This window comes from Vitis riparia, chromosome 1 (assembly GCF_004353265.1).
Source record: "Vitis riparia cultivar Riparia Gloire de Montpellier isolate 1030 chromosome 1, EGFV_Vit.rip_1.0, whole genome shotgun sequence".
Classification (NCBI taxonomy): domain Eukaryota; kingdom Viridiplantae; phylum Streptophyta; class Magnoliopsida; order Vitales; family Vitaceae; genus Vitis; species Vitis riparia.
The window spans coordinates 22,029,625-22,057,478 of NC_048431.1; the positions used below are offsets into that span (position 1 = coordinate 22,029,625).

Sequence of the window (27,854 nt, forward strand, 5' to 3'; positions counted from 1 at the left end):
TACTAGATTTTTAAGTTTAAATATAAATATTTTTTATTTAAGTATATTTTTTAAATTTCAATCATAAAATGTGATTTAATAGTTTTTGATTAAATTGGAAAGTAAAAAAAAATATTACAATTGAAATCTCAGTTATTAACTACTATACTATTATTTCGATAAAGATAAATTTATCATAATATAAATAAATTAATATCTTAAAAATTAACAAATTAAATATCTTAAATTAATAAATTATACAATTTTATATATTATTTATATGTTATATAAATTTATTATTTTAAGATTATTAATTTATTAATAAATAAAACATTCATTTATAATATCTTCTATTTATCAATTTATGTTTGTTGAAGTAATACTAGAATTTTAAATTTAAATATAAATAATTTATTATTTAAGTATATTTTTAATTTCATTCATAAATTGTAATTTAATAATTTTTTATTTAAATTTTAAATTTAAATAAAAATGAACTAAAGTCGCAGTTGCCAACCGCGGCTTTAGTTAAAAAATGAAGCCGCGTTTGGCAAATGCGGCTTTAGTACAAAAATGAAGCCGCGTTTGCCAACTGCGGTTTTAGTGCAAAAATGAAGCCGCATTTCCCAACTGCAGCTTTAGTACAAAAATGAAACCGCGTTTCCCAACTGCGGCTTTAGTGCAAAAATGAAGCCGCATTTCTCAACAGCGGCTTTCACTATAATGACGAAAAAAAAATATTTTTTAATGATGTGGCGCCTACGTGGCATCAAAGAGGCCATTTTGAATAATAGTTTCAAAATGTGCCCGTTTTCAACATTAAGTTTCAAAAATGGGTCATTTTGACCCAAAACTCCCTGGACGACTCGCCGGCATGCCTAGTATCAATCTTGAATTATGATCGGACTTCTTGCCTGAAAATGTCTAATTTGCCTCATGAATGGACAAAGTGATTGAAACATTTACCCAATGCTATCCAATTGATAATATCAATTGCATAAAGAAAGAGACATTTACTTGGGCTAACTTTCAACCATTTGTTTTTGACACACTATGCTAAACACCATTCTTAATCCTTCTAAGATTTGATTGCACATGAATGATGAATCAACAAACCTTCAAATAATTTTAATTCTATCCCAACTGGCCTTCATCTCTTTCACATTCCCTTTCCTTTAATTTTCTCAGCGGCCGAGGGCATCAGAACTTCACAGAGGGGAAGAAAACGAAGGAGATTCAAATCAAATCACATTGCTAATATTGTATCGTCTCATGGAAAAGCTGTTGCTCACAATAAAAGCAGAGGTCACCTTTTTATTTTTGCGAGGTTACCTGAAAAAACCTGTGTGAATGGAGGCTTAGAAGACATAACTAGACAAAAAGCTTGAATAAGCAGTAACATCCACCCAGCTCGGAAAAAGGCCCTTTAACTTCTTTGCTGCATCCACCATATATTGATCTAATACAGCAACTTCCACCCTTATCTCTTCAGAACTGCTAGCCTGCAAATTCTCACAGAATTCAGCAGAGCAGGGAAAAGGATTATTCGTAAAAATAAGAATAACCCAGTTATAAATCTCGGAAATTAACCCCAGAATATTAAAAAATGTGATACAGACGAGAGCTATACCTCCAACCAGAAGGTCCAATTCTCATGGCTAGCTCCACTGAGTCTACAAATGTATGAAGGTGGACCACCACCACGTGATTCAGGAGCTGTAAACAATTTCATAAGGTTAAATTACAATGAAGACATACAATTACCAGGAATAATGTATAATAATTAGTAATATACTTACCAGGAAGTACATTATCTGCAAATGACCAACTGGATAAAGGACCAGTAATGTTAAGGACTGAAACCCAAACCTCCTCTAAAGAACTGGGAGAAAAAACGTCACATATAGCTATTAAACCTTACAGCTAACTTTTGAAAAAGAAATACATAAATTCTTCAACTACATATCAAACAAACAAATTATACTGAGAACTAGTGCAATAGCATTTTTCCTTGCAGCATTCTGTATATTTTATTCATCCCCTTCTAACAATATGACAAAAACATGTGATCGGTTGAATACAGGCTAACATGGAACAGAAGATGAGTTGAGAGCATTCACAGACGTTCACTTTTGATTTTTAACTTTCTGTACTGATTCATTCATGTGGAGAAACATTAAACTGAAGCAAGTGAACGTTATCTATGCCCTAAGTATGACTTCTACAGACCCCTGGTAAAGACTTTGTATCCTCCCCACCCAAACTGAAATTTTTGTGAGTATGCAATATGCACTAATATCAACATAGAGCACAACATTGATTCCTGTGCTTGTCAGAATCATATCACTGTTTAGCATTTAGACATGTAAAAAAGTCCGACAAAGGCATGCACATGGCCTACAAACTCTTGAAAATCAGAAGTTACGCAAAGCAACTAACTAGGAAACTTTAAATCATCCAACAAAAGTCCTCATTTCCTTGCATATTTATGACCTAATTATCAGAGGCCTGTTTGGATTGGCTTTTTGAAAGCCAAAATTTCTTCTCTAACTCCAACAAGAATATTTTGTGTTTTGGATAATTTCAATATTGTGTTTTTGGCTTTAGGAAGAGCTTAAGATTGAAGTAAATACAATGTTGCCCCTTGTGGAAGCTTCTTTTAGCTTATATGGGACGTTGTTCCATGTTTAATGAAACCGGCATAATACCAAAATGGCCTCCTTAAAATCATGGCTTTAGTTTCAGCTTATATTTCTAGCTAAAGCCGATATCAAAAGCAAAACCTATCCCCAACAAGGCCTTCCAGGTATGACAAGGTCTGCTGCTTGACCCTGTTGCAGTGCCCCATAGTAAAAAAGGACAAATAATGAAAAACACACCAAAATGTTCATGCATATATATACAAAATAACATCAATTCTTAGATAGCACTTGCATTTTATTATACTTACCCTAAGTAAAATTCTAAATGAACCCTACGAGATCCCCCATCATAAAGGGTATGTGGCTTATAAGCAGACAAATGGGGAAAAGAGCTGTAGTGTTTCAACATATCATCACTTCTTGCAGGGAACTTCAAGCTTCCTGAAAATAAGAAAGATACTGGAAAGAGCACCTGCAAAAGAAACAGACCCTTAAAAAAATTTCATACCTCAGCCCATGATAACCATGAATTTAAGATCTTTGGATTGAATATTTGTCAGGGAGTAGTTAGCAAATAACACCACTCCAAAAATGAATAACAAGACCAGACATTTCCACAAGGTGGGGAAGTGCAATCACTAATTCTTAAAACCAACATTCTTAAGACCAAAGAGTGCGCACACATGGCTTGCACAATAGGACAAAGATCCCATCATTCTCAGGATGAAGTTTATATGAAAAATATTGACCATGATTCATTTCTAAGGCATAAATTATACAAACAAACTCAGTATATGTATCTGGCAGAATATTAGCTTGAAAGTTATATAGCTACATACCATCCAAGTCTGTCGAGGAGAGTCCTTAGTGGCTTTAAATGACAACTCTGAACCCATGTTTAGTTCCTTTGCCACTTCGGGGGCATGTTCAAAAAGAAAAGGCAAAGAATTGGAATCAACCACAGAAAAATCATAACTGGAGCCTACTACCCGACTTGCATCTGTCAAATCAGAAAACAAAAGAGGTTTTAAGAAGATATCTGGAATGGCAAATTTTCCCAGAAAAAAAAAAATCAAGAAGAAAGCTAAGGAACTACTTTGTTTTTTTGATAGGTAAAGAAAGCTGAGGACCTACACAACATGTATTCCTGTAAATGCATTCATATTAATGCATTAAAGATGGTCAATGTTGATTGTAGTTGGTCACTTCACTAACGATAATATTTGGTCATAAGAACACAATTATTACAAGTTCCACAAGACAACGGGTGTTTGCACACTACAGGTTTCTTTGTTATATAATATGTAGCGACAGATACTTTAATCCCATTGTAGCCATAGAAACAAATATATCTATTAGGAAAAAAATAAATTACTCTCACATGAATTATCTAATAAAAGTATGTTATTTGATGTTCTAGTTCCCCTCAGTTGATGGTGTATATATATGTACACCCATATGAATTTATTGTTAATGTATTAAACATCATCTTTGCATTTGATGAGCTTCTTAGGAAAGAATTTCGCATCGATAACTTACACTGTAGGTGTTTATCAATGTGTTGAAACCCATGCAAAAATAAGATTTCTTTACATATGTGGTTCACAATCAATATGGTTTTAGATGACAAGATGAGCCAGAATTGAATTGGAAAGAAATGGTGATAGTGGAGGGTTTAAAACAAATTAGATTGATAGAGGTTCGGAAAATACTATAACAAGAACTTATATCACAAAACATTTGGACAAAATAGATCAAACCAAACTTTCTTCTAGGTTATTAAATAACCAATTTATTCCAAACAAACTAAAGGGAGGACAATAAGAGGGTGTTTGGTAAATCAACTTAATGACTTAATAACTTAATTTAAGTCATTTAGTAAATTAAGTATGTTTGACAAAATAAATTCATATCACAACTTAAAGTTAGAAATAACTTTTAAAGTATTAAGTCAAAATGGTAAATTTCACTTATCTCTCATCAGGTTTGAGCTGAATACACTTAGTCACCACACGTTTGAAATTTCATCATACACCTCCATTATTTTAAATCAAAGTGTAGGTGAGTAAAAATAACAAATAAGAAAAGGAAGGAAGGTATTTGATGAAATTTCAAATCAGTGGTGGTTAGGTGTATTTAGCTCAATCCTTAAGAAAGGTTAATGAAATTAATCCTAAGACAAAACAATTAATTTATTCTTAATCTCAAATCTTTTTTACCTCATTTGCCCATATCTAGGGAAAGCATATTTTATAACTATGAATTCACATCCATGACTCATTTTTATAGTAAATATTTTGTGGTTATCTTATATATCTACAACAATTTAAATATAATTGTTTAACAAACAAATTTATCGGTTAAGATTAAAGAAAATAAATATTTGTTAAAATTAATGAGGATAAATATTAGTTAAAATTAATGAGGGTAAATATGTTAATTTGATGATTTAAAATAAATTTTAAGTTAACTTCACCTAACAACCTTAATACTTAAAGTGAAAATCAAGGAACAAGTTTTAATTCAACTACTTAAAAATAATTCAACTTAAGTCATTAAGTAATAAGTATTAAGTTCACCAAATACTCTCTAATGGAAGAATTAAGAAAACAATTAGATCAACTGTACTTCAATAAAAAAAACATGTTGAACAACTGACAAATAGTTTGTTCACTAAAATTAAGGATGTTGTAAAGTTGTTAAGTAGTTATTATAAGGCAAAAACTTGTAAAATATTAAATAAAAGATGAGAGCATTTATGACAAATGCAAGATAAGTTCCAATATACTACAGATCCCTTCCCAAAACCAGACATGAAACCAGAAGTTTGTTCTTCTTCCACTCCTCTGATAAAAGTTTGCTCAGCAAAGGTTTCTCAACCACCCCTGATTACTTTCCAAATCCTACTCACCACTGGTCCTCTGCCCACCTACAAACACCATCACTTTCCAATTCTACAAACTTATCCGACTTTCCTCTCCAATCTATCTCTTTCAGACATGAATCTCCACAGTGATTCACCCAGCAGGGCTTTATTCAGGAGCAAATTTCTCAAACTAAAACTATTTCCCTTCTCGGTGGAATAAACAACCTCCCACTTAACCAAATGAGTCTCTACTACAATAACAAACCAGTGACAAAAGAAAAACATGAAAAAGAAACTGGCAAACTAGACAGAGTGTCTTCAATGAGCATGACTCAACCTCATATGGAGGCATTGTCTCTTCCACTAAGCTAACTGTCCTTTGATAGATTCCACCACTGGTTCCCAGTTACAATGAAGTAAAGGAGCCTTAAAGAATGCTATTTTCCTCAAGCGACTTATAATGGCATAGACCTGGAATCCCAATTCACACCACATCATGCTCTAACTCAGAAAGCTTTGAGCATTTTTAGATCCTTTGTTTCCACCTATTATTCTGAGTCCTATTGGTGTGTTGCATTCAATTACCTGTCCGTCCACTCCCACCTATGACTTACTCTGCATATCCTAGTATAAAGAAAGCAATAAATGTGTTTATCCTAGACACAAGAAAGCCCACTAACAAGCATCCAATGCACTAATAAATATTAAATATTATCTGATACCTACTAAGCCCAACAAAAGCTCCTGGAACACATCTTTGTATCAGTTATGATGAAATCCCAGAAAAGAATATTAAAAAACAAAAAATTCAAAACTTGGAACAAGTGGAAACTATTTAATGCTTGAAGAGAATACAGTTTTCATTTTTCAATGCTTTTGCAAGGTTGTAGATGAAAAGTTAGTTACAAGTTAAGACGATATGAAACCTTCCCACTAAAGAACCAACTCATCAAATTAAACCAGGTGTGATAAATACGAGCTTTGATCCATACCAAAAAACAGCTGAAAGTTTGAAAGGAGAGCATAAAGAAATTAAAAATATTTATATAAACCTAAGCCCCCAATGATCATTTATAGGAGCATGTGACATATATAGCATAATAACTGTTGTTTTATTTAGTACCTGCAGTTAGGAATGTATGCTGAAAAACAACCCTCTTAGGAGCAGCAATGCTATAAGGAAAGAACTGCGATGACAGAGCCAAGGCAAGCACACTAAGCTGCAACAAGAATTTCAAGATGGATGATCTGGCAAGCCAGTGACCACAAATAGGTATTAGCGGGCCCACACACCAACTGGTTACTAATCCTATTACTGCTGCCACTATAATATCCGGAATGAAATATCCTGCAAATGAAGATTAATTTGTTTGAAATACTTGTAAAGCAACTAGAATACTCAGGTAAATAGACTTTTCCGCTTTGAGATTTTCCTATAAAACTGCCATCATCATAAAGAGATAAGTTTGAAGTATATATGTGCTTACTCATGTTAATAATTTTCAATACAAACCACTTCAAGTACAAGCAACAGGAGAGCATATAAATGAAAGGATCATCCATTTAGCCAGAATGGATGTTATAAAAGTGATACATCAATGCACCACGACCGTCCATAAATGGGGTTTTCCCCATTTAGAGGGGAAAAAAAAAACCCTATGCAAAAGATCGGAATATTGTTTGAAATTTGTATAAAGAAGCACAAGAGGTTTAAATATGAAACAGGTTGAATATACAGTCAAGTAGATTTTTGAGCCACATGTATCCAATTGCATACTCCGTGACTGATTGCTTCAGCCAGATTTAGTCAGACACAATACTCTCATTACTGTCTCAACAAGAATATTTCTAACAATAAACCAATTGAAAGTGACATGAGGTTGTTTGGTGGATCAACTCTTAATGACTTAATAACTTAATTTAAGTTATTAAGTAAATTAAGTTTGTTTAATAAAATAACTTAATATTAAAACTTAAAATTAAAAATAACTTTAAGTATTAAGTCAAAAGAATTAACTTATTTTGAATTTCAAATCTCTTTGCCTTATTTGTCCACACCTAATGATAGTCTCTTTTATATCCATGTCTCCACATCTGCAAATTATTTTTTATTGTAAATATTTTGAATTTATTTTATGTGTTTGCAATACTTTTAATATGAATATTTAATAAAAAAATTTGTTTGAGATTAATGAAGGTAAACATTAATTACAATTAATAAGGGTAAATATGTCAATTTGATAATTTTTAGCATAAAAATTTTAAGTTAACTTTACCAAACAACCTTAATGCTAAAGTAAAAATCAAGTCATAAATTTTAAAATTTAAGAGTAATTTAACTTAAAGTCAACTTAACTCATTAAATAATAAGTATTAAGTTTTACCAAACACCCTTTGAATTGAAAGGTTATTACATTATACTAGCATTGGTAACAATAAAAGTATGGAAAGACTAACCATAGGGGGGTGGGATAGAACCCATCATACCCATCTTCTCAATCAAGAATTGGGCAAGAAACCCACCAAAGTAGACAGAGTACGTGATGCAGGGTATTAGAGGTAACACGTAGCACATTGCTGATCTGGAAAAAATATAACTTCTCACTCACACCATAATATTGAACAATATCAACAAGATTATTATTAGAGAACCATTTTAACTTGTACCTAAGTGATTGACAATCAAAAAGCTTGACTGCAAAGTGAAATGAGATCCATGCAGCAAGCATAGAAACTGACAGAGAAAAAGTCAAGAAACCTCCACTCAATCCAGCTACAAGATAGGCCTGCTTTCACTAATGTAGTCTTAGCCATTTCAAGTCTTACAACTGTATAGAATTAAGCAGAACAGAAAAACCCACTCACTCATTCACTCACACACACAGACAGAAAGGTTACTCATCTCATATTCGTTTCCCAAAATAATTAAATCCAGTTTTATGTAGGGATCAAATTGCATACCAATGTCAAGAGAGCATAAAACCCAAACACCCCCCAGAACCTTGGATCATCAGATAGTCCCTGAGGAATATGCCAAATCATTAGTTCACCCTCTGGTGGTGAAAAATGTTATGCAGATCAAATATAAGTTTTTGATTGAAAAAGATGGATCTAAAAACCTTGAATAAAACATTATGCTACCAAGATTAGAGTGAAAAATCTCTATAACAAATGCATCTACAGAAGAAACAAATAAAGACGAATGCAACATGCTTATAATTCAATTTCTTATCCTCTGAGGGAAGGGATAAAGAAATTATCATCACATGGAATAGGACAAAATAGAAAGATGCAAGAAAAACAAACTCCAGTATCCAAGCAAACTTCTAATGTGTCACCAGTAAGAAGGCCAAAAACAAATAAATAAATAAAAATAAAAACTTAATACTAGGTTGCCCAAAAGCTGGTGCAATAGGCTCCAACAGTAGGAGAATGGCAGAAACAATACAAAATGCTAAAGTAATCAAATTCCTACAATGAAAATAACAGAAAACTGAAAGTATACAAATTTCAGATTTGAACTTGCCTGTTATTTACGGTCATAAAAGGAGATAAATGGGAGTTTGTGTTCCCAAAGCATGGTTAGAAATAGGGATAAGATTACCTTTACACAATACGATAGAAAACTAATTGTGACGAGGTGAGGATCACACATTTGGTTGTCATGATTTAAGCAAGGAAAAGGATGATAGACTGTGATTTAACACAAAATGGCTCAATCTAACCGATAAGAATTCATGTATTAAATCATGAATAGTTGTAATAAGGTTCAGATGAGTTTATTGTATATTGTCTCAAATTGCAGGAGAAACATAGAAGATGCAAAGAGAAGCAGCACAAGAGTGTATAAATGTAACCATAACCTCTTGGAGGCAGGCCAACATATAGTACAAGCATAACAGAATCTCAGCAACCAAATATACAGATATCTTAAAGAAGCCTGCATGGAAACAAGGATTGCTGCAGTTTGGAGAAATCTGGTAATGGATGAGGTTCAGATGCTAAAAAATTGAATTCTAGATCAGGCAACCCAATAATTTCTCTATTTCACTTTTCCCAAGAGAACCAATATTTGCACTCCACCTTTGATTCTGGGAGTCCACTGTGTATGAAAGGTACCTCTGCAAGTGCACTATAGGTGCAATGCAAGAAGCAGAACAAGGGGCATAAATCATTTTGAAATGAGTTACCAGTAGGAGTTGAATCTCAAACTCTCCCCACTCCAAAAACCAAAGATTTTATCAATCACAATTAATGATGTGTAAACATGTCAGGCAGAACACACGTTTACAATGTACATCAATCACAAACCAAGAACAAGGCACATGCACCATACATATGAAGTGGAACTCGAACTCCAAACTAGAATTAAGATCAGCCATTTCAGCCCAAGTACAAATAATATGAACACAATGTGAGGGTGAAAAACATCATTTAATTCCACAAGAGGCACAAAAGCCTGTAGTAAAATTGGATGCCATTGCACACCTATGCATCCAACAACCAAAAGCAATAACAGCCTCCATTGCATGAAAGGAACAGTTTGACGATAGATCAATTGTAAAATTCTAACTGATCATTTTGTCATACAAAAGAATTCCATTGGTTGTGTTTTGCACAACTATTAACAAGTCACTGCAGCCAATGAAAAAACAGTTCATCACCTAGTTAGTTTTTTTCAATACTTCAGCTACGTTGACTTGATCTGTGAGTAAGTTATACAAACACCAGGTGCTAGCCAAAATAGCTCTGCATCTCATTTTTTCAGTTCTCATATGGGTGGAATAATGCCAGAATCACATTTTGTCCATCAAATTGCTTCATCTATCCTGTGCGTTCACTACAATGGACTTTGAAATGTGTCATCCATCTCATTGGTCCATATCATCAAAATTTCAGCAGAAAGAAAATGATTTATGAGATTTTATAAATTCAATTTAAATAGTCAATTTATGAGCATTAATCTAATTGCTAATTGTGAAAGTAAAATCAGCTTAGACAATTACATATTATAAATTTAGTCACCATTAACAATAATTTAAGAAGATTAGTAAGGAAAATTATATAACCTCCTTCGACGCTTGAAGACGTGAAACACCATGTGTGAGGGGAACACTTCTCCAAACAACTCTTGGAATCAAAACACCAACAAGTGAGCAGGGAATAAACATCATGAAAGCAAGGTAAGGGCGAGCAAACCTGCATTCAATCAAGCATGTAACTAAGAAATTCATTATTCAGAAGAGCATTAATGTCAACATATTAAACTACAACTTCAGCTTTAACTTCAACTGGTATAGATCTGGAAGAAATTTCATGGTTACTGAAGTTTATAACTAGAACATCATTTCAAAATTCTGAAACATGGCTGAGTGCAACTAGGAAATGATGTAGGTTGAATCTTTTGACCATCCACCAGGAGGTCCAAGAACCTGGGCACATATCCTGGCTTTGCAACACCTAGTTCAATAGTATCCCGCCTGTTAACCTGGGATAGGATGATTTTGATTGTGTTGCAGAGAATGAAATGAAAGAGAAAAACAGTTCTACAGGAGCAATACTGAGTAGCCTCTGCTTCATTCTATTCTCTTTAAGCATGACAAAACTATTTGATTAGCTCTTTTTTTTGTCCCATGCAGCATTATTGCTCAGGATATATGTTCTTTTCTTGACCCAATAATAACTCCCCTCCAAAGGACATAATAAAGCACAAGGTTTAAACCAGAGAAACAAAAGGCTGTTTACTTCTCACTTTCGCTGCCTTGCACAATGCAATAGAAACAGCTCTTTCATCAATGAAACGGTTAGCTACTAAATTGAAGTAACTTGCTACTGGAGAAAAAGAAAAAAAAAAACAACTATTAATAAGCAAATTTGGAGTTCAAAAAACACCAAGATCAAAGTTATAAAAAGTACACCTGCTAGAGCAACCTTACAGACAAGCACAAAATGTTTCATGGTAATATGTATGCACACAAACACACGAGTACATGTGTATGTGTATGTGTTACACATCTGTTAATTGAACATTATATTGTAATACATAAAAACAAAATCATAATAGATAAGTAATTCAAAATGAAAAAAACGCCTACCAGCTCATTGCATGATTAGAAAACAACAATCTCAGGATGGCAAAGACAATTGGAACGACAACTGCCAGCACAACTCCAATAATATGGAGCAGTAACCCTGCAAAGTTAACAAATAGAGCAGCATTATATGGGACTTTCAATAGGTTCTAATTCTTAAGCTTAAATATTAATATATACTACTGAGAGAGAAGGACAAAAATTTATTGACTTAAAAAAACATGATAGAGCAAAGAAATAAAGATCTTCAAACATAAAAAGCACATGAGAAACTTTGAAATGCACAGTAAGAATTAGAAAAAACTAAAACAAAAAATAGATAAAAGACCATTTACCTTTAAAAAAGTCACAGAATGTTGAAAACCAAGTACGTTTTCCGATATTCAATACAAACAGAAGAAATGGCATAAGAAGGAAGATAGCAATTGGAATAGTATGAAGCACCACAGCTGCCCTTCTTGAGTAGAATATCTAAAAAATTTTAAATGGAAAATAAAAGGAGAAATATTATCTATCACTTAAAATCAAACTTACTTGACAATCAAAATATGAAAATGACAATAAAAGAATAATGTAAACCATGAATAAAAATTATAAATAAATAATGTGGCACACCATGAACCATGCTAAATAATCAAAGAAAACAGCTCGCTCATCCTTGGGTTCATTGGCAGCAACTTTAAGAGATTCTCGTTCATGAGCATTCAATAACTTAGAGGAATTAGCAAAAGCCCTTGTTATGCTTAACAAATTTTCTCCACGCGCTTGAATGCTTCCAGGTCTGATTTATGAATATTAGTATTTATCAGAAGTGTCATGGATGAAGTCATATTAAACCTCCACTTAAGTGAATTTGTACCAAAATAGCAGTTCTAATGCATACAATAGTCTCTCCATTGTATCATAGGAGGTATGATAAAAATAACCACCAAGAAGAAATATAATATCCAGCCCAGGAATGTCACCGTAATCTTCAGCAAATATTCTATAATCTGTATCTCCAGGAATCACAGGGAAAACATCCTGCATAAAGAAAGAAAAATATCAAACAGAACATACTGAACTACAAGACTACTACTGGAAAAAACAAAAGAATAATAGATAGCAAGGGAAAGGAGACCACATAATATAGTTGAAGATGAGGTGAATATAGCTGAATTTTTCCAACCTCATTATGAACGTTCAAAACCAAGTAAACATAGTAGAAGAGGAAGTAGAAACAATATTCAATGTTCTAAAACAAAAACAAACACTGCTTACTAGACTGTTTTTATTACAACTAAGAAAGATCAAGAACAGAACCAACTGAAAAAGCACACGAAAATGATATTAAATCGGTGATAGGAAGACAACCTATATCTTTGAGTACAAACATTATCTGTATGATGCTCAAAAAGACCTGGCCACAAGTTATTTCTCATAAAATTTCTACTTAATCAGTTATGTTGAATATAATGTATTTATAGTGTATAACCTTTCCTTGTTAATATAGGACACATATATGGTAGGACACGTGTATGGTAGTTAGGACTCTTAGCCTTGTATATATATATATTACTCAATTGTAAGTAGATCATTACATTAATGAGAATTAAGGTATTTCTTCTTTCTCTCTCTCTCAACATGGTATCAGAGCCAAGGAAGAAAACCTAATTCTTTCCTGTTTCCTGTGTCATCAACTCCGGGAAACCTTCCGATGACCGTGTTTCATTCCGGTCACCTACCGCATCTCCCAATACTTTCCGATCAGTCGGATCGTCGACAAAAACCACTCACCGCCGGCAAAATTTTCCGGCGATCTTTCCGGCGAACTTCCGGCGACGTATTTTTCCGACACCGACCATACCAGAAGGAGCGCCTGGAGGAGATCTACAACTTTTGTGAAGGCACCGGCACCAAAAGCTCATCCACGCGCCGTCCACGCGCAAATTTCCGGCCGGCGGCTGCATCTCACGCGCCGGAGCGTGAGGGCGCGTGAGGCCTTTTCCGGCGACGCGCCTCCTCCTCCAGCTTCGCCTGACGCCGACCAGCCTCCCTACCTCCCTGGTTCTCCCATCCGAGCCCTGCACGTACCTCTTTTGGGGATTTTTGTCTCCGTCGGCCCTCCAAACAGTCTTTCTGGCGAAGCTTCAACTACTTTTTCTCCACTCCAATCCCTGCACGTGCCTTGGGAAGTGTTCTTCTACCTTTCTGGTGGTACCACGCCGCGATCAGAGGCCGTCTCCCTTTTTCGGTGGTGCCACGCCGCAATCTGAAGCCGTATTAGGGCTCTCTTCGATCCAAACATACTTCATTCTCCAGATAAGTAGATATGACTACTAAAAATTCCATTTTTTCCGCTGTTATATCTGGATCTCCTATGATTACTTCGGAGAAATTGGTTGGCAGTGACAATTATCTTTCCTGGTCTGCCTCTGTTGAACTTTTGTTTATGGGTCAAGGATATAAGGATCACTTGATTACACAGGAGGCAGATATCCCTGAGGTTGACCGCGTACAGTGGAGGAAGATAGATGCACAGTTATGTAGTGTATTATGGCAATCGGTTGATCCCAAGATTCTTCTTCATCTTCGGGCCTACAAAACTTGTTTTAAATTTTGGACTCTGGCCAAAGGATTATATACGAATGATATCCAGCGTCTTTATAAGGTGGCTTCTGCTATTGTCCATCTCAGCCAACAGGACTTGGATCTATCTACTTATATTGGCCAGATTGCCTCTCTTAAGGAGGAGTTCTTGACTGTGATGCCTCTTACTCCTGATATTGGGGCTCAACAAACACAGCTTGACAAGTTCTTCATGGTTCTTACTCTTATTGGCCTCCGTCCGAATCTTGAGCCTGTCCGCGATCAGATTCTTGGTAGTTCATCAGTTCCGTCCTTGGATGATGTGTTTGCTCGCCTCCTCCGTATCTCCTCCACTCAGACTTTGCCATTTGATAGCTCTTCAGATTCTTCTGTGTTAGTTTCTCAAACTAACTCTCGAGGAGGCCGCAGTGGTACCCGAGGTAGAGGTCAACGTCCTCATTGCACCTATTGCAATAAACTTGGCCACACTCGCGATCGTTGCTATCAGTTACATGGACGACCTCCTCGCACTGCCCATGTGGCCCAGTCCTCTGATTCTCCGCTGCCTCAGCCTCCGAGCTTTTCCGCATCTCAGGCTTCTGTTGCCTCTGTTGCCCAGCCTGGTAATGCCTCTGCCTGCCTTACCCACACATCTTCTCTTGGACCCTAGATTCTAGATTCTGGAGCTTCTGATCACTTATCTGGTAATAAGGATCTTTTCTCCTCTATTACTACTACCTCTGCTTTACCTACTGTTATCTTAGCTAATGGTTCTCAAACTGTGGCTAAAGGTATTGGTTTGGCCCTTCCTCTGCCTTCTCTACCTCTCACTTCTGTCCTTTATACTCCTGAATGTCCTTTTAATCTTATTTCCATCAGCAAAATCACTCGTACTCTTAATTGCTCTATTACCTTTTCTGATAAATTTGTGACCTTGCAGGACCGGAGTACGGGGAAGACGATTGGCATAGGACGTGAGTCTCAAGGCCTCTATCACCTCACCTCGGATTCATCTCCTGCAGTTTGCATTTCCACTGATGCTCCTCTCCTCATTCACAATCGTCTGGGCCACCCTAGTCTCTCCAAGTTCCAGAAGATGGTCCCTCGTTTTTCCACTTTATCGTCGCTTCCGTGTGAGTCATGTCAGCTTGGGAAACATACTCGTGTCTCGTTCCCAAAGCGTTTGAATAATCGGGCAAAGTCTCCTTTTGAGCTTGTCCACGCTGATGTTTGGGGTCCTTGTCGGACTGCGTCTACTTTAGGATTTCAGTATTTTGTCACTTTCATTGATGACTATTCTCGATGTACTTGGTTATTTTTAATGAAAAATCGAGCTGAGTTATTCTCTATTTTCCAGAAATTTTATGCTGAAATCCAAACCCAGTTCAATATTTCTATTCGTGTGTTACGCAGTGACAATGCCAGGGAATATTTTTCAGCCCCATTTACTTCGTTTATGTCTCATCATGGGATTCTTCATCAGTCTTCTTATGCTCATACTCCTCAACAAAATGGGGTGGCTGAACGCAAGAATCGACATCTTGTTGAGACAGCTCGTACTCTCCTCCTCCATAGTAATGTTTCTTTTCGTTTTTGGGGGGACGCTGTTCTTACCGCTTGTTATTTGATTAATCGTATGCCCTCCTCTGTCTTACATGATCAGATTCCTCACTCCCTTCTCTTCCCTGACCAACCACTTTATTTCCTTCCTCCTCGTGTCTTTGGTTGTACTTGCTTTGTTCATATTCTCACTCCTGGACAGGACAAACTTTCCGCCAAAGCCATGAAGTGTCTCTTCTTGGGATACTCCAGACTTCAGAAGGGTTATCGTTGTTATTCCCTTGAGACTCATCGATACTTTATCTCCGCTGATGTCACCTTCTTTGAGGACTCACCATTCTTTTCCACCACTTCTAAGTCTTTTCCTGTTTCTGAAGTCTTGCCTATTCCCATTGTCTCCCCACCTGATGCTATGCCTCCTCGACCACTTCAGGTTTATCATCGTCGCCCTCGTGTCGTTGCTCCTCTCCCTTTTGCTGAGGCACCTGCTGACTCACTTCCTATCCCTTCGGCTTCACCTACCCCGGCTCTGCCTTCTCCTAATGACTTACCCATTGCTGTTCGGAAAGGTACTCGCTCTACTCGTAATCCTCATCCCATTTACAATTTTTTGAGTTATCATCGATTATCTTCACCCTATTCTGCTTTTGTTTATGCTATATCCTCTGTTTCTCTTCCAAAGAGCACCCATGAAGCTCTTTCCCATCCAGGCCGGCGACAGGCAATGGTGGACGAAATGGCTGCTCTGCACTCTAATGGCACTTGGGATCTTGTTGTTTTACCCTCAGGTAAATCTACCGTTGGCTGTCGTTGGGTCTACGCAGTTAAGGTTGGTCCTGATGGTCAGGTTGATCGCCTTAAGGCCCGCTTAGTTGCTAAAGGCTATACTCAGGTTTATGGTTCTGATTATGGTGACACATTCTCTCCAGTTGCCAAGATTGCTTCTGTCCGTCTGCTTCTCTCCATGGCTGCCATGTGTTCTTGGCCTCTTTATCAATTGGATATTAAAAATGCCTTCCTTCATGGTGATCTTGCCGAGGAAGTTTATATGGAGCAACCTCCTGGTTTTGTTGCTCAGGGGGAGTCTGGTTTAGTATGCAGGTTACGCCGTTCTCTATATGGCTTGAAACAATCTCCTCGAGCATGGTTTGGCCGTTTTAGTTCTGTTGTTCAAGAGTTTGGCATGTTTCGCAGTACAGCAGACCATTCAGTTTTCTATCATCATAACTCTTTGGGGCAGTGTATTTATCTGGTTGTTTATGTGGACGACATCGTCATTACAGGCAGTGATCAGGATGGTATTCAGAAACTAAAGCAACACCTTTTTACCCACTTTCAGACCAAAGACTTGGGGAAACTCAAGTATTTCTTGGGAATTGAGATAGCTCAATCCAGTTCTGCTGTGGTCCTTTCCCAAAGGAAGTATGCTTTAGACATCTTGGAAGAAACCGGTATGTTAGACTGTAAACCGGTAGACACACCTATGGATCCGAATGTCAAACTTGTACCAGGACAGGGGGAGCCTTTAGGAGACCCCGGGAGATATCGACGGCTCGTAGGTAAATTGAACTATCTCACCATTACTCGTCCAGACATTTCTTTTCCTGTGAGTGTTGTTAGTCAATTCCTACAGTCACCATGTGATAGCCATTGGGATGCTGTAATCCGCATTCTTCGATATATCAAAAGTACACCAGGCCAAGGTGTGTTGTACGAGAACAGAGGTCATACTCAGGTTGTTGGTTACACAGATGCAGATTGGGCTGACTCACCCACAGATAGACGTTCCACTTCAGGGTACTGTGTTTTTATGGGAGGTAATCTAATATCTTGGAAGAGTAAGAAACAAGATGTAGTGGCCAGATCTAGCGCTGAAGCCGAGTATCGAGCTATGGCTTTGGCAACATGTGAACTCATATGGTTGAGACATCTTCTTCGAGAGTTGAGATTTGGAAAGGATGAACAGATGAAACTCATATGTGATAACCAGGCCGCATTACATATTGCATCCAATCTAGTCTTTCATGAAAGGACCAAACATATTGAAGTTGACTGTCATTTCATTAGAGAGAAGATCGCATCAGGATGTGTTGCTACAAGTTTTGTTAATTCAAATGATCAACTAGCTGACATCTTCACTAAATCTCTCAGAGGTCCTAGGATTAAATATATTTGTAACAAGCTTGGTGCATATGACGTATATGCTCCAGCTTGAGGGGGAGTGTTGAATATAATGTATTTATAGTGTATAACATTTCCTTGTTAATATAGGACACATATATGGTAGGACACATGTATGGTAGTTAGGACTCTTAGCCTTGTATATATATATATATTACTCAATTGTAAGTAGATCATTACATTAATGAGAATTAAGGTCTTTCTTCTTTCTCTCTCTCTCAACAAGTTACAAAAAAGAAAAAGAAAAATAAAATCCTAGTTAACCTGACTTACATTTTTATGATTTCTTCTACAACACAAAATGTCTAGTTGCAACTTGCAAGACAAACAAATGAATTATAAAACCTGCTTCAACATCTGTTTATCTGTATACTGTCTTATAGTATCACACCAATCCATTCACCATAGGCACCCAATATTATCCCTTCTTTATTAAAAACAAACGTATTTATTTCAGTAATGGTACATACAAGTGCAAGGGTTCTCCTAATTGGGTTTTGATGATTATAAAACAAGGTTAAGGTTAGTAATTGTTCAAATCAAGTTAAGTTATTCAGGTTTACTTGTGAAAATTTAAGGAAAGCTCAAGCAACAATGGAAGAAGATCAATACCATGAAGACTTGGGTTCCTTGAAAACTTGAAATGACCTAGGATTAAATGTAAGATCGTATTTGTTGGTGCAATTTAGTCTAAATCGTTTTCATGCACTTACAACTTAATTTTCATCCCTCCTTAAGCCTAAAACGATCTTTTTTGTCAAAGAAATGGATGAATCTTTGTTTTAAATTAAAACCTTGAACTAAATTTTTTCTAAACTTATCTTAAAAGGTTTTAAGAAGGTGTACACAAATTGCTAGAGGTTCCAAACCTTAAAATGGGTCATTTTAAGCGCTTTATAATGCAACTGGTCAAGGGGGTCTGGAAACCAACTCGACTAGTCAATGGTGCATTTTTATCTTCTCTCTCTTCCAGTAGCTGGGGTGTAGGTTGAGGCAAAGCCTCAACCAATTGAGGTGATTGCCTAAATAGTTGAGGGTCTAAACCCCAACGGTCACCTGCAATGCCTTAAATGTACAACGGTTAGTGAACCGATTAAACCACCAGTTGCTCAATCAGTTGAGGCCCATTTATGACTTTTGGGGTCCCCAAGCTAGAAACCTATAAATTGGAGAGTTTTAGAGCATTTATTGATAAGAGAACAACTGTATTCAATTGAAAAAACATTCTTTCTTCTCATTCAAAGCTCTTCTACAAGTGCATTGAATTCTCAATTTGCAAATCTTTTTCCACACCTTCAAATCCACTTAGTTTCTTCTTGTATTGAGAGTTGAACTTGCTACTAGGTTTGGAATTCTTGAATTCTTTCTTACCTACTCTTTGTGAGAGATTTATTCAAGTAGGGTGATTACTTGAAGAGGTCGTGAAGGTCTATTGAAACCTTGAAATCCAAGTATAAAGAGTTTGAAGATTTGCTCTAAAAGTCATGAAGATAGTGGAACCCTCACTCGGTTAGGGGCTTGAGGAAAGTGGACGTAGATAGCTTACCGACCACTATAAAAGAGTTTGCATATTTCATCTCTCAACTTTTTAGATTATTCTTCCTTTGTTCATCATTTCTCATATAATGTGCTTTTAATTGTTGGGTTTGGACAAAGTTTTTAACACTCAATTCATCCCACCTCTTAGGTGATTATCTTAATTTAATTAGCTGTTTTTCACAAAACAGATATAAAAAATTACCCTATGATCCCCCTCTCCAAGCAGAGTACTTCTCATCCATCAATTTATGTCTCCTTTTCTTCTTGCTCTTGCTTTGTTCTTTTTCCACCTTCTAAATGAAATCTTTTCTACCTTTTCTACATATCTTGCATTTCACTTACATATATTTTTCATTTCTCATACAGGGAAAGAAGACCTCTCCATTTTTACACTGAGGGTTCCACACTTCAACATAAGTGCCTTAAATTTTGAAAAGCTGGGAGCAACTTCACCAACTCCAATATATTAAAATCCTGTGAACTTCATAAACAGCAATTTTAGCTATCCATTCATAATGGTATCTCTCAGTTAGAATGATTTCTAACCATTTTTTTCTGTTTCCTTTTCTTTTTTGAAGATATATTAAATGTAAGGGGAAACCAAACCTGCTTTACTAGGGCCAAAAACAAAAGTTTAACCACTTCTTTCCTCAATAACTTTCATATAGTGTCATGACATGGGAAGAAATGGCAAGGGAAGCAACTTAACAAAGAAAGAGAGGGAAATGAACAAACAAAAAGAAAGTGGACAAAGCAACTCATGATAAGAGGTGGAGGAAAGAATATCAATAGCAGTTGCCATTGGTTTCCAACAACCAATAAGATTTTTTTTTTTTTTTTTTCTGTTAGGTAAATTTTTGCCCCCATTAGGACTTGAACCTAGAACCTCCCACAAACTCTCCCTATCCCTTTACCATTTGAGCCAAGCCTCAAGGGCAACCAATAAGATTATATCATCTTCCAATAAATCTTAGTAGCTTATGCCTAATTCATTTATGATTTCTGAAATTCTTTAAAATGGGAAAATCATATATCAATTTCAGAAAATTAACATCCTAACATATTTAATTTGAATAACTCATTAAACCTAAGATAAAAATTTCAAGGTCCAACTCTCAAGAAATAGTGCTTCATTATCAGCTAATATAACAATGCCAAATTAATCAAGAAGTAGAGCTAAAACCTGAGCTGCACTATGTGCCATGGGGTATACTGCAGACTGAGCATATACAAGGGAAGGCCAAGACCCAGGTCCAGATTGGCAGACTAAATCTGTTAATTGAACAATTAATAAATTAATAAAGAGATCTGCACCACCATAAATGCAATAGAATCACAAGAAAATGAAAAGTCATTCCATTAGGGAAGCCATGCCCCAAGTTAAATGATCAAGCAGATTTTCAAGTTAGAAAATTTTTTATTAGTTCAAGGGTTTTAATGTTAGGAGTCAGGAAAGAGCAAAAGCTTTTAGAAGTTCCCTTATAAGTGATAACAAGTATTACTTTAAAAGAGAAATCACATAAATTACAAGAAACGTATAGATTCAAAACTTTGAAATTTTGTCGTAAGGATCACACCAATTCAAAATTGAGTAAGAGAAATAGATTTTAAATATTTTTGGAAGTTTCTATTATCATGTTAGAACATAGCAAATTAAATCTGACTTTTCAAGGTCTTGATATCAATAATCCAAGTTTCCCACTACATGTTTGATTTTAGCCCATTAGAAGTGTAACTTCTGTCAAATTAAATAGCGGGTGACATTCCTATTTTAACTTATAAAAAACCAATTCGGCACACAACACATGCATTGCAATTGCAATATTCGACCACACCATGGCCCAATTTGTGAGTTGTATTGACAATTTCTAGTCCGTTACTTGGTCCTCTGGTTCTTTCCCACTTTTGAGGGGGTAATTGAGCAAAACATCTAAAATTTATGCCAATTAAGATTTTATAACAAGGGTTCACCATTCCATGACACAATGATACCTTGTTTTCTTATTATTTAAGTTATTTGATAGTCAAGCAACTTTAAGAAAGTTCTTCCATATTTTTTTTGAAAGCCATTCAACTCACAATAACCCACCAAAATAGAAATTTTATTAAGTAGTTAGTTCCAGTACTGAGTTTTAGTAGCAACATAAAGTATACAGTAAGACTACATTTGGTTGACAAGATAGAATATGATAGGATGTGCATATCCTAGGATATCATTTTCATTGGATATAGTATCCAAGCATGTGAAAATCAAGCAACTTTAAGAAAGTTCTTCCATATTCTTTTTGTAAGCCATTCCACTCACAATAATCCACCAAAATAGAAATTTTATTAAATAATTAGTTCCAGTAATGAGTTTTAGCAACAACATAAGGTATATAGTACAACTGCATTTGGTTGGCAAGATAGAATATGATAGGATATGCATATCCTAGGATATCATTTTCAATGAGATATGATATCCTTGGATATTATATCCGATGAAAATGATATCGTAGGATATTATATCCAATGAGATATATTATGACATGTTCATGTTTGGTTTGTAGAGAGAATAAAAAATGGAATAGAAAATATATCACATTTAAATATATAAAATCATTATATATATAATATAATACTTTCTATTAGTATCATTTTAGGTTGTATTATTTGCATTTTTTTTTATTCATTTCCTTTTCAAACTGATATTTAATTTTTTAATCAAAAATTCTTTTTTTTTTTTTTTTTTTTTTTTTGTAAAATGAGTAATATAAAAAAATTGAGAAACAAACAAAGAAAATGAATGAAGGATAATTTTATTATCCATGGGGTATGCATATCTCATAACTCAATTTAGGATTATTATATCCTATGTAAAGAGGTATAAAAAAGAGGTTGGATAAGTTATCTTATCACTTATCATATTCTATGTATGATTAAATATGAGCTGAGATAAATGATGGGATAACTTATCCTATTCCATCTCCAACCAAATATGGAATAAGATATGTTATTCATTCTCTTATCATATTTCATGTAATATCCAACCAACTAAACAAAGATTAAGAATTATTGCAAAAGAAAATATTAACATTAGATCAAGTCCTACCAAGACCTCCCGTCCCAGATGCTTCAATATTTATAAAAGCTCCAATTGTATCACTCCATTTATGTGTCTTCATGAATCCATGTGCACCCTGAAACATGGTAAACAAATAACCAGTCATAAGCTTAAACACATTGGAATGGCAAACACAAAATTTAGATAAACTAAATACACACTTTTCTACCTTTAACACACATTATCAGGTTAAATCCAACAGATAATACCCTCTTCTACAGATCAAAACAAACGTTTTATATTTCTTTCTCTATAATCTACAACCAGACTGATACCTATCCACATAAAAGAAAAGATGTTGTAGTTTCTTTGAAGGTTGACCATATCTTTCATCAATTTAATTTGGAAATAATATACAATTCACGTATTATAAATTTTCATTTATTTAAATAGAAGATGTTATATTCTTTTGCAGCTGTAGACTGTGTCAGATGGACACTCCACAATGCCTAAGTTCCCTTGTTGCACAAAACAAAAGCAGGGTATAGGAAAAGAAAATGTATCTGAAAAGCATGCCAGACACAACAAAGCCACCTGATCAGGTCATGGAATGTCGTGGCAGGCACCCAAGGACACAACCAAAGGATGCTTCATAATGAGAACAATATGGTAAATACAAACTTAAGACCCTGTTATGAACACTCTGCTCTTTGAAAGGTACAACATGCTGTAGTCCACTTGAAAAACAATAAATCTGGTATTTCCCAACTTCATTGCCCTAGTTTTATTCCCCTTTTTTATTTATCTCCATTTAAAAACTTACAGGTGTGTCCCAATGAATGCTAGTCTTATGAATAGCCATGGATGAGCATTGTTGGCAAAACATATAAGGAGAAGTAAAATTAGAAAAGATGTATTCTGCCTTGATACAAACTAAGATATCTTCCCACTCAGAACAAACTGAATACTCTAGGGGTCTAATCTTGAAGATTACCCCATTGCTGATTGGAGTTCAAGATTCCAACTTACATTTATTTGGAAGTGAACACAGATATAGAACATATTACCAGGGCAAAAAAAAATCACACTTGCATCAATGGAACAAAACAGAAATATTAATGATGAATTGAACTCTCTAGAGGTCAAATTTTTTAAGCACCATTGCTAACTAGAGTTCAATAGCTAAATTGATGTATTTGCTTGCTAGTGAGGGCAGATATAGAACGTGATACCCAAACAAAAATTAAATAACGACCCAAAAAAGAAACGAGAAATGTATTACTGAGTAATAATAACAGTGATAATAAATAACCACACTATCGATTATTCCCAAACTAGTAAAATAATTTCTTTTTCTCAAAGTAATGCAACATTTGCTTACCAACAGAAAAAGTTCTTCAGCGCCATTAAAAAGAAAAATAATGGGACGAGGGGGGACCCAGCCAGAGTCAACAGTAAGTCTTGCCATTTCAAGCATTGATGCTGTAAAGAGGAAAATTACACAGGAATTAATACAATATGTGGAAACATGGTCATGACATATCACCCAGGTAGTAGAGATTATTAATGAACCCACCAACACATGAACCACAATCACCAGCACCCGGAGAACCAAGCGGACTATCAAAATGGCCATTCAATAAAACTGATGGATCAGTCTCTTGCGAATTTACAGATGATATCCTGTAACTCGATTTAAATTAATTTAGAATTACATTTTCCAAGAAAATAGTCAGATTCTAACAGTAATTCTTCAAACGCTCAGATCATTTAAGAATTAATCAATGTCTTTTACAACAAAGCATATTTTTCTGGAAAATTAAAACATGATAGATTGGCTAAGAATTTTTATCATAATGCAACAAAATATGCTAGTTTCCTTTTCCCCTTTTCCTTTTGTTGGCTTTTCTTGCGGTTCACTGTAATAATTTTTTTTTTGATAGGTAACAGTTCACTGTAATATAAACTCAACCAGGATTCTGTGAAGTACCTCATGATAACATTTGTATGATTTCTATACCCCAAAGATATGCTATATCCTAAAAATATCATGTTGAAGGAGCCATCAACAATAGTTTCCTCAATCTCAATCCTGCAAGTAAGACAATTTGAAAGTAGCACAGGGATTTACTGACAGGCATAAGAAGAAGGAAACCCTTTGCATCAAATATGTATATAGCTTATGAAAGTGAAACTTCAAGCCTCTACTTCACTAACAAGCCTATAGAATAGTGCATAACACGAACTTAAAATCACAGAAATTGGTATAACATACCAACCTAATATTGGAGCCAGCTCTCTCCTTCAACACTTCCAATTGTGCTTTAATATACCGAGCAGCTTCTTTCAAACCCGGACTCCCTTCCTAGCAACAACCATACTATAAATAATTGAAACAAAAAAGCACAAACCTTCCTCCATATGGGTGTTTAAGTTTAACTCTGTATGGTTGCCGATATAACAGAAGCAGAGAAAATAGATCAATAATTTTTTGCTTTTGTCTTCCAAAATATAAAACATAGAAATAAAACAAACTAAAAAACAGACTTAAATAAGCTAAATACTGGTATTCAACTTAAATAAGCAGATTTTTTTTGTTTTCTCCGGTCCTTAATACTGAATTTTCGAATTTCAAATTTTTTTCCTTCCCTACCGTTCCCAGCTACTAATCCGATGTTCCTGAGATAAATATCTTTCCATCGGAAAGACGGAAAAAAAAACTGAGATTCTAAGTCCACCATATTCAGATCATATCGTTCAAAAAAAATGAAAACAAAAATAAAGAAATTGGGAAAAGTCAACCCAACTAGATAAACCACTACACATAATTCCGTGGGAACCGCCATAATGATGAAAAACCATTAACAAAGTCACACGCTTTCATTTTCTTTGCTTTGCCCACACTTTCTCAGCAACCAAACGGACGACGGAGTAAAAGAAACTCTACCACCACAAAATCAAATCAAAACAGGCCAAATAAAAATTACAAAGAAAGACAGAAACACAGAGTGGGAGAGGGAAGGAGAAAGGCAAGAGAGTTTCTACTGACTTGGCGGCTGCCAATCTCCTGGGACAACACTCGGAGGTGTTGGAGAGCTCTTCCCTCAGAGAAGCGATCGAGAGGGGCATCGATCCCCAGGGGCGTGATGAAATGCATGTGGACAATGGAATAGACCAGCACAGCCATTAGTCCGTACATAATCGCCATGGAGAACAATACCTTGAACCCGGTGACGTCGCCGGAGCTGAGCCTGAACGCCATTGTTGACCGCAATCGAGACCGATGAGAACCCTATTTTCGATTGCTATATATATAGAGAGGGATATTGGTTTTGAAGGTGAGTGGAGGTGTGCTGTAAGATGCTTGGTTTTTTGTATGTGGAGTTAGGAGACAGAGATATCCAATGAAACGCTGCGTTTTGACTCGGCGGCCTTTGCTCTGGCCTCTAAGTCGGAGGATGCCCTGGGCGACCCCAACTAGAGTGGGGCCCATGAATTTTAAATTATAATTCGTTTTTTACTTCCTCGGTTCCACCGAAAATCTACCGGAAAGTCGTCGACTACATTTTTCGGAAGAAAATTTTATTTAAAAATCCAAATTTAAAATTATAAATTCCTAATAATGTTTTTATTTTATTTTTTGGAAAAAAGGTGTAAAAATAATATTTATAATGGAATAAATTAAATTAATTAAATTTACAAATACAAATAAGACATTTAAGTAGTGTTTAGATTTATTTTTATTTTATAAAAAAATTATAATTGAAATTATTTTTTAAAAATTAAGAAAGTAAAAAAATTTTACTTATCAAGTTTTTTTTTTTAAAAAAATAGGTATATTTTATTTTTTATATGAAAGTTTGTATACTTTGCATAATACTTTCTACTTTTAAAAATAATAAATAAAAAAATGTATCCAAAAATAACCTTATACGGGATTGTTTTTCATGTGAAGTTTAGAAATGTGTGTAATATCCTCTGCTTTAAAGTCCACCTAGACCAATCATGGCATAATGTGGGTCCAACACGTGACATGTAGGCTCTATTATGACACAATCATGATGTTTGTTGATGTAGTGTGGTGTATTATCAATCGTACTAGCAAATCTTGTCTTGACTCTTGATCTCCAAATTTATGTGTTTGGAAATTTTAATATATATTATTAAGATTATTTCATTAATTTGTAGGTTTGGAAAGCAGATCAAATCTTAAAGGTTTATTTTTTACAAATTAATTAAAATTATTGATTCTTGTAAATATTTAATGAGTGTGAATTATATTTTAAAGTTGATAAAGAAAATAAAAAATATTGTCAAAACCGATATTGGATGCTTATGATAAAATAAATCTAAAATCAAAAGGACGAGTTGTTAAGTTATCATTTTATATTTCCTCGTATTCATATCTTTCTTTTAAGTTTGGGGTTTCATGTCCCTTATTGCCATATTTGAAACATTTTATTTCTCTTTACTATATACCTTTAAGAGGTATATGTCTTTATACTCTCTGTCTGTATTTCAAAATTTTCAACTTTGGGTGGGCGGATGGACAGGTCACGTGGGCGACTTATGCATGAAGACAAATCTATTTTCAGTAAATTTCAAACCGCTTCAAATATGTGGACTTTAAGCTTTTTCAAATCCGCAAACTTCAAGCTTCTTTAAATCATTGGACTTCAAGCTTCTTCAAATCCACGGACTTCAAGCTTCTTCAAATGTGCCTCCAAAGCTCTGTATAAGGGACATCTCCTTTCATTGTAAGGCATCAACCAAACTTGAGAGAGCTTGAGTAAAATCTTGTGGTAAGAAAAGTTTTACAATGAAAAACTCCACTCAAAGAAGCTCTACTCAAAAGTTCTTGTAAATCTTCAAATTTAATTTTACAAGTTTTTTCCTATTTTTAATAATATTTCAAATTCCAAATTCAATTTCTATCTTTTTTTCTTGTTTAAAATATTTTATTTGAATTCAATAAACTCTATTGAATCTTTATTTAGTAAATTGGGTTTTAAGTGAATTCACTTGTGACTCCTATCTTTATTGGGAGAATTCTTCAAAGTTCATGTTGATTTTCAAATTTGAGGTCTTTCATCTTCTTATTTTTATTTTTGTTTCGACCATACTCAAAGTTGGTATTAGAGTCATGTCTTGTTTCTTTTCTTTTACAAATTTGCATTTTATTATATGTTTATTCGTTTTATAATTCATCATATTCAAATTCATTTGATCAAACAACTTCAAATGAAACAAGTAGTGAGGAACAACTTCTTCTAATAGGAGAAAACACTTCCAATTACTAAGACAGTACTTTGTCACAATCATCTTGTGATTGTGTAGAGAATTATCTTTGTGGTGTCAAAACTCTAAATGTGTTAACAAGTGAA

General features: G+C 35.0%; 1 protein-coding gene across 4 annotated transcripts; it reads right to left on the reverse strand.

The window, feature by feature from the left end:
- Nucleotides 1–929: 929 nt before the first annotated feature.
- LOC117915949 (endoplasmic reticulum metallopeptidase 1) lies at nucleotides 930–25,829 on the reverse strand. 4 transcript variants are annotated; one of them, XM_034831716.1, is made up of 22 exons: nucleotides 25,520–25,826; nucleotides 24,750–24,835; nucleotides 24,461–24,562; nucleotides 24,047–24,153; nucleotides 23,852–23,952; nucleotides 22,519–22,606; nucleotides 20,611–20,699; nucleotides 12,463–12,602; nucleotides 12,195–12,360; nucleotides 11,915–12,050; nucleotides 11,583–11,679; nucleotides 10,557–10,686; nucleotides 8,449–8,508; nucleotides 8,155–8,273; nucleotides 7,945–8,069; nucleotides 6,611–6,835; nucleotides 3,461–3,621; nucleotides 2,930–3,093; nucleotides 1,779–1,861; nucleotides 1,610–1,695; nucleotides 1,312–1,481; nucleotides 930–1,185 (listed from the first exon to the last, which is right to left on the reverse strand). In XM_034831716.1, the coding sequence occupies exons 1-21, from the start codon at nucleotides 25,730–25,732 to the stop codon at nucleotides 1,338–1,340; spliced, it is 2,622 nt and encodes an 873-aa protein (XP_034687607.1). In that variant the 5' UTR covers nucleotides 25,733–25,826; the 3' UTR covers nucleotides 930–1,185; nucleotides 1,312–1,337. The 4 variants fall into 4 exon arrangements, 3 of the variants coding, with proteins under 3 accessions (XP_034687607.1, XP_034687620.1, XP_034687628.1); XM_034831729.1 differs by lacking the exon at nucleotides 930–1,185 and having other exon boundaries at nucleotides 1,211–1,481; nucleotides 24,750–25,413; nucleotides 25,520–25,611; XM_034831737.1 differs by lacking the exon at nucleotides 930–1,185 and having other exon boundaries at nucleotides 1,211–1,481; nucleotides 24,746–25,413; nucleotides 25,520–25,611.
- Between the last annotated feature and the right edge of the window lie 2,025 nt (nucleotides 25,830–27,854).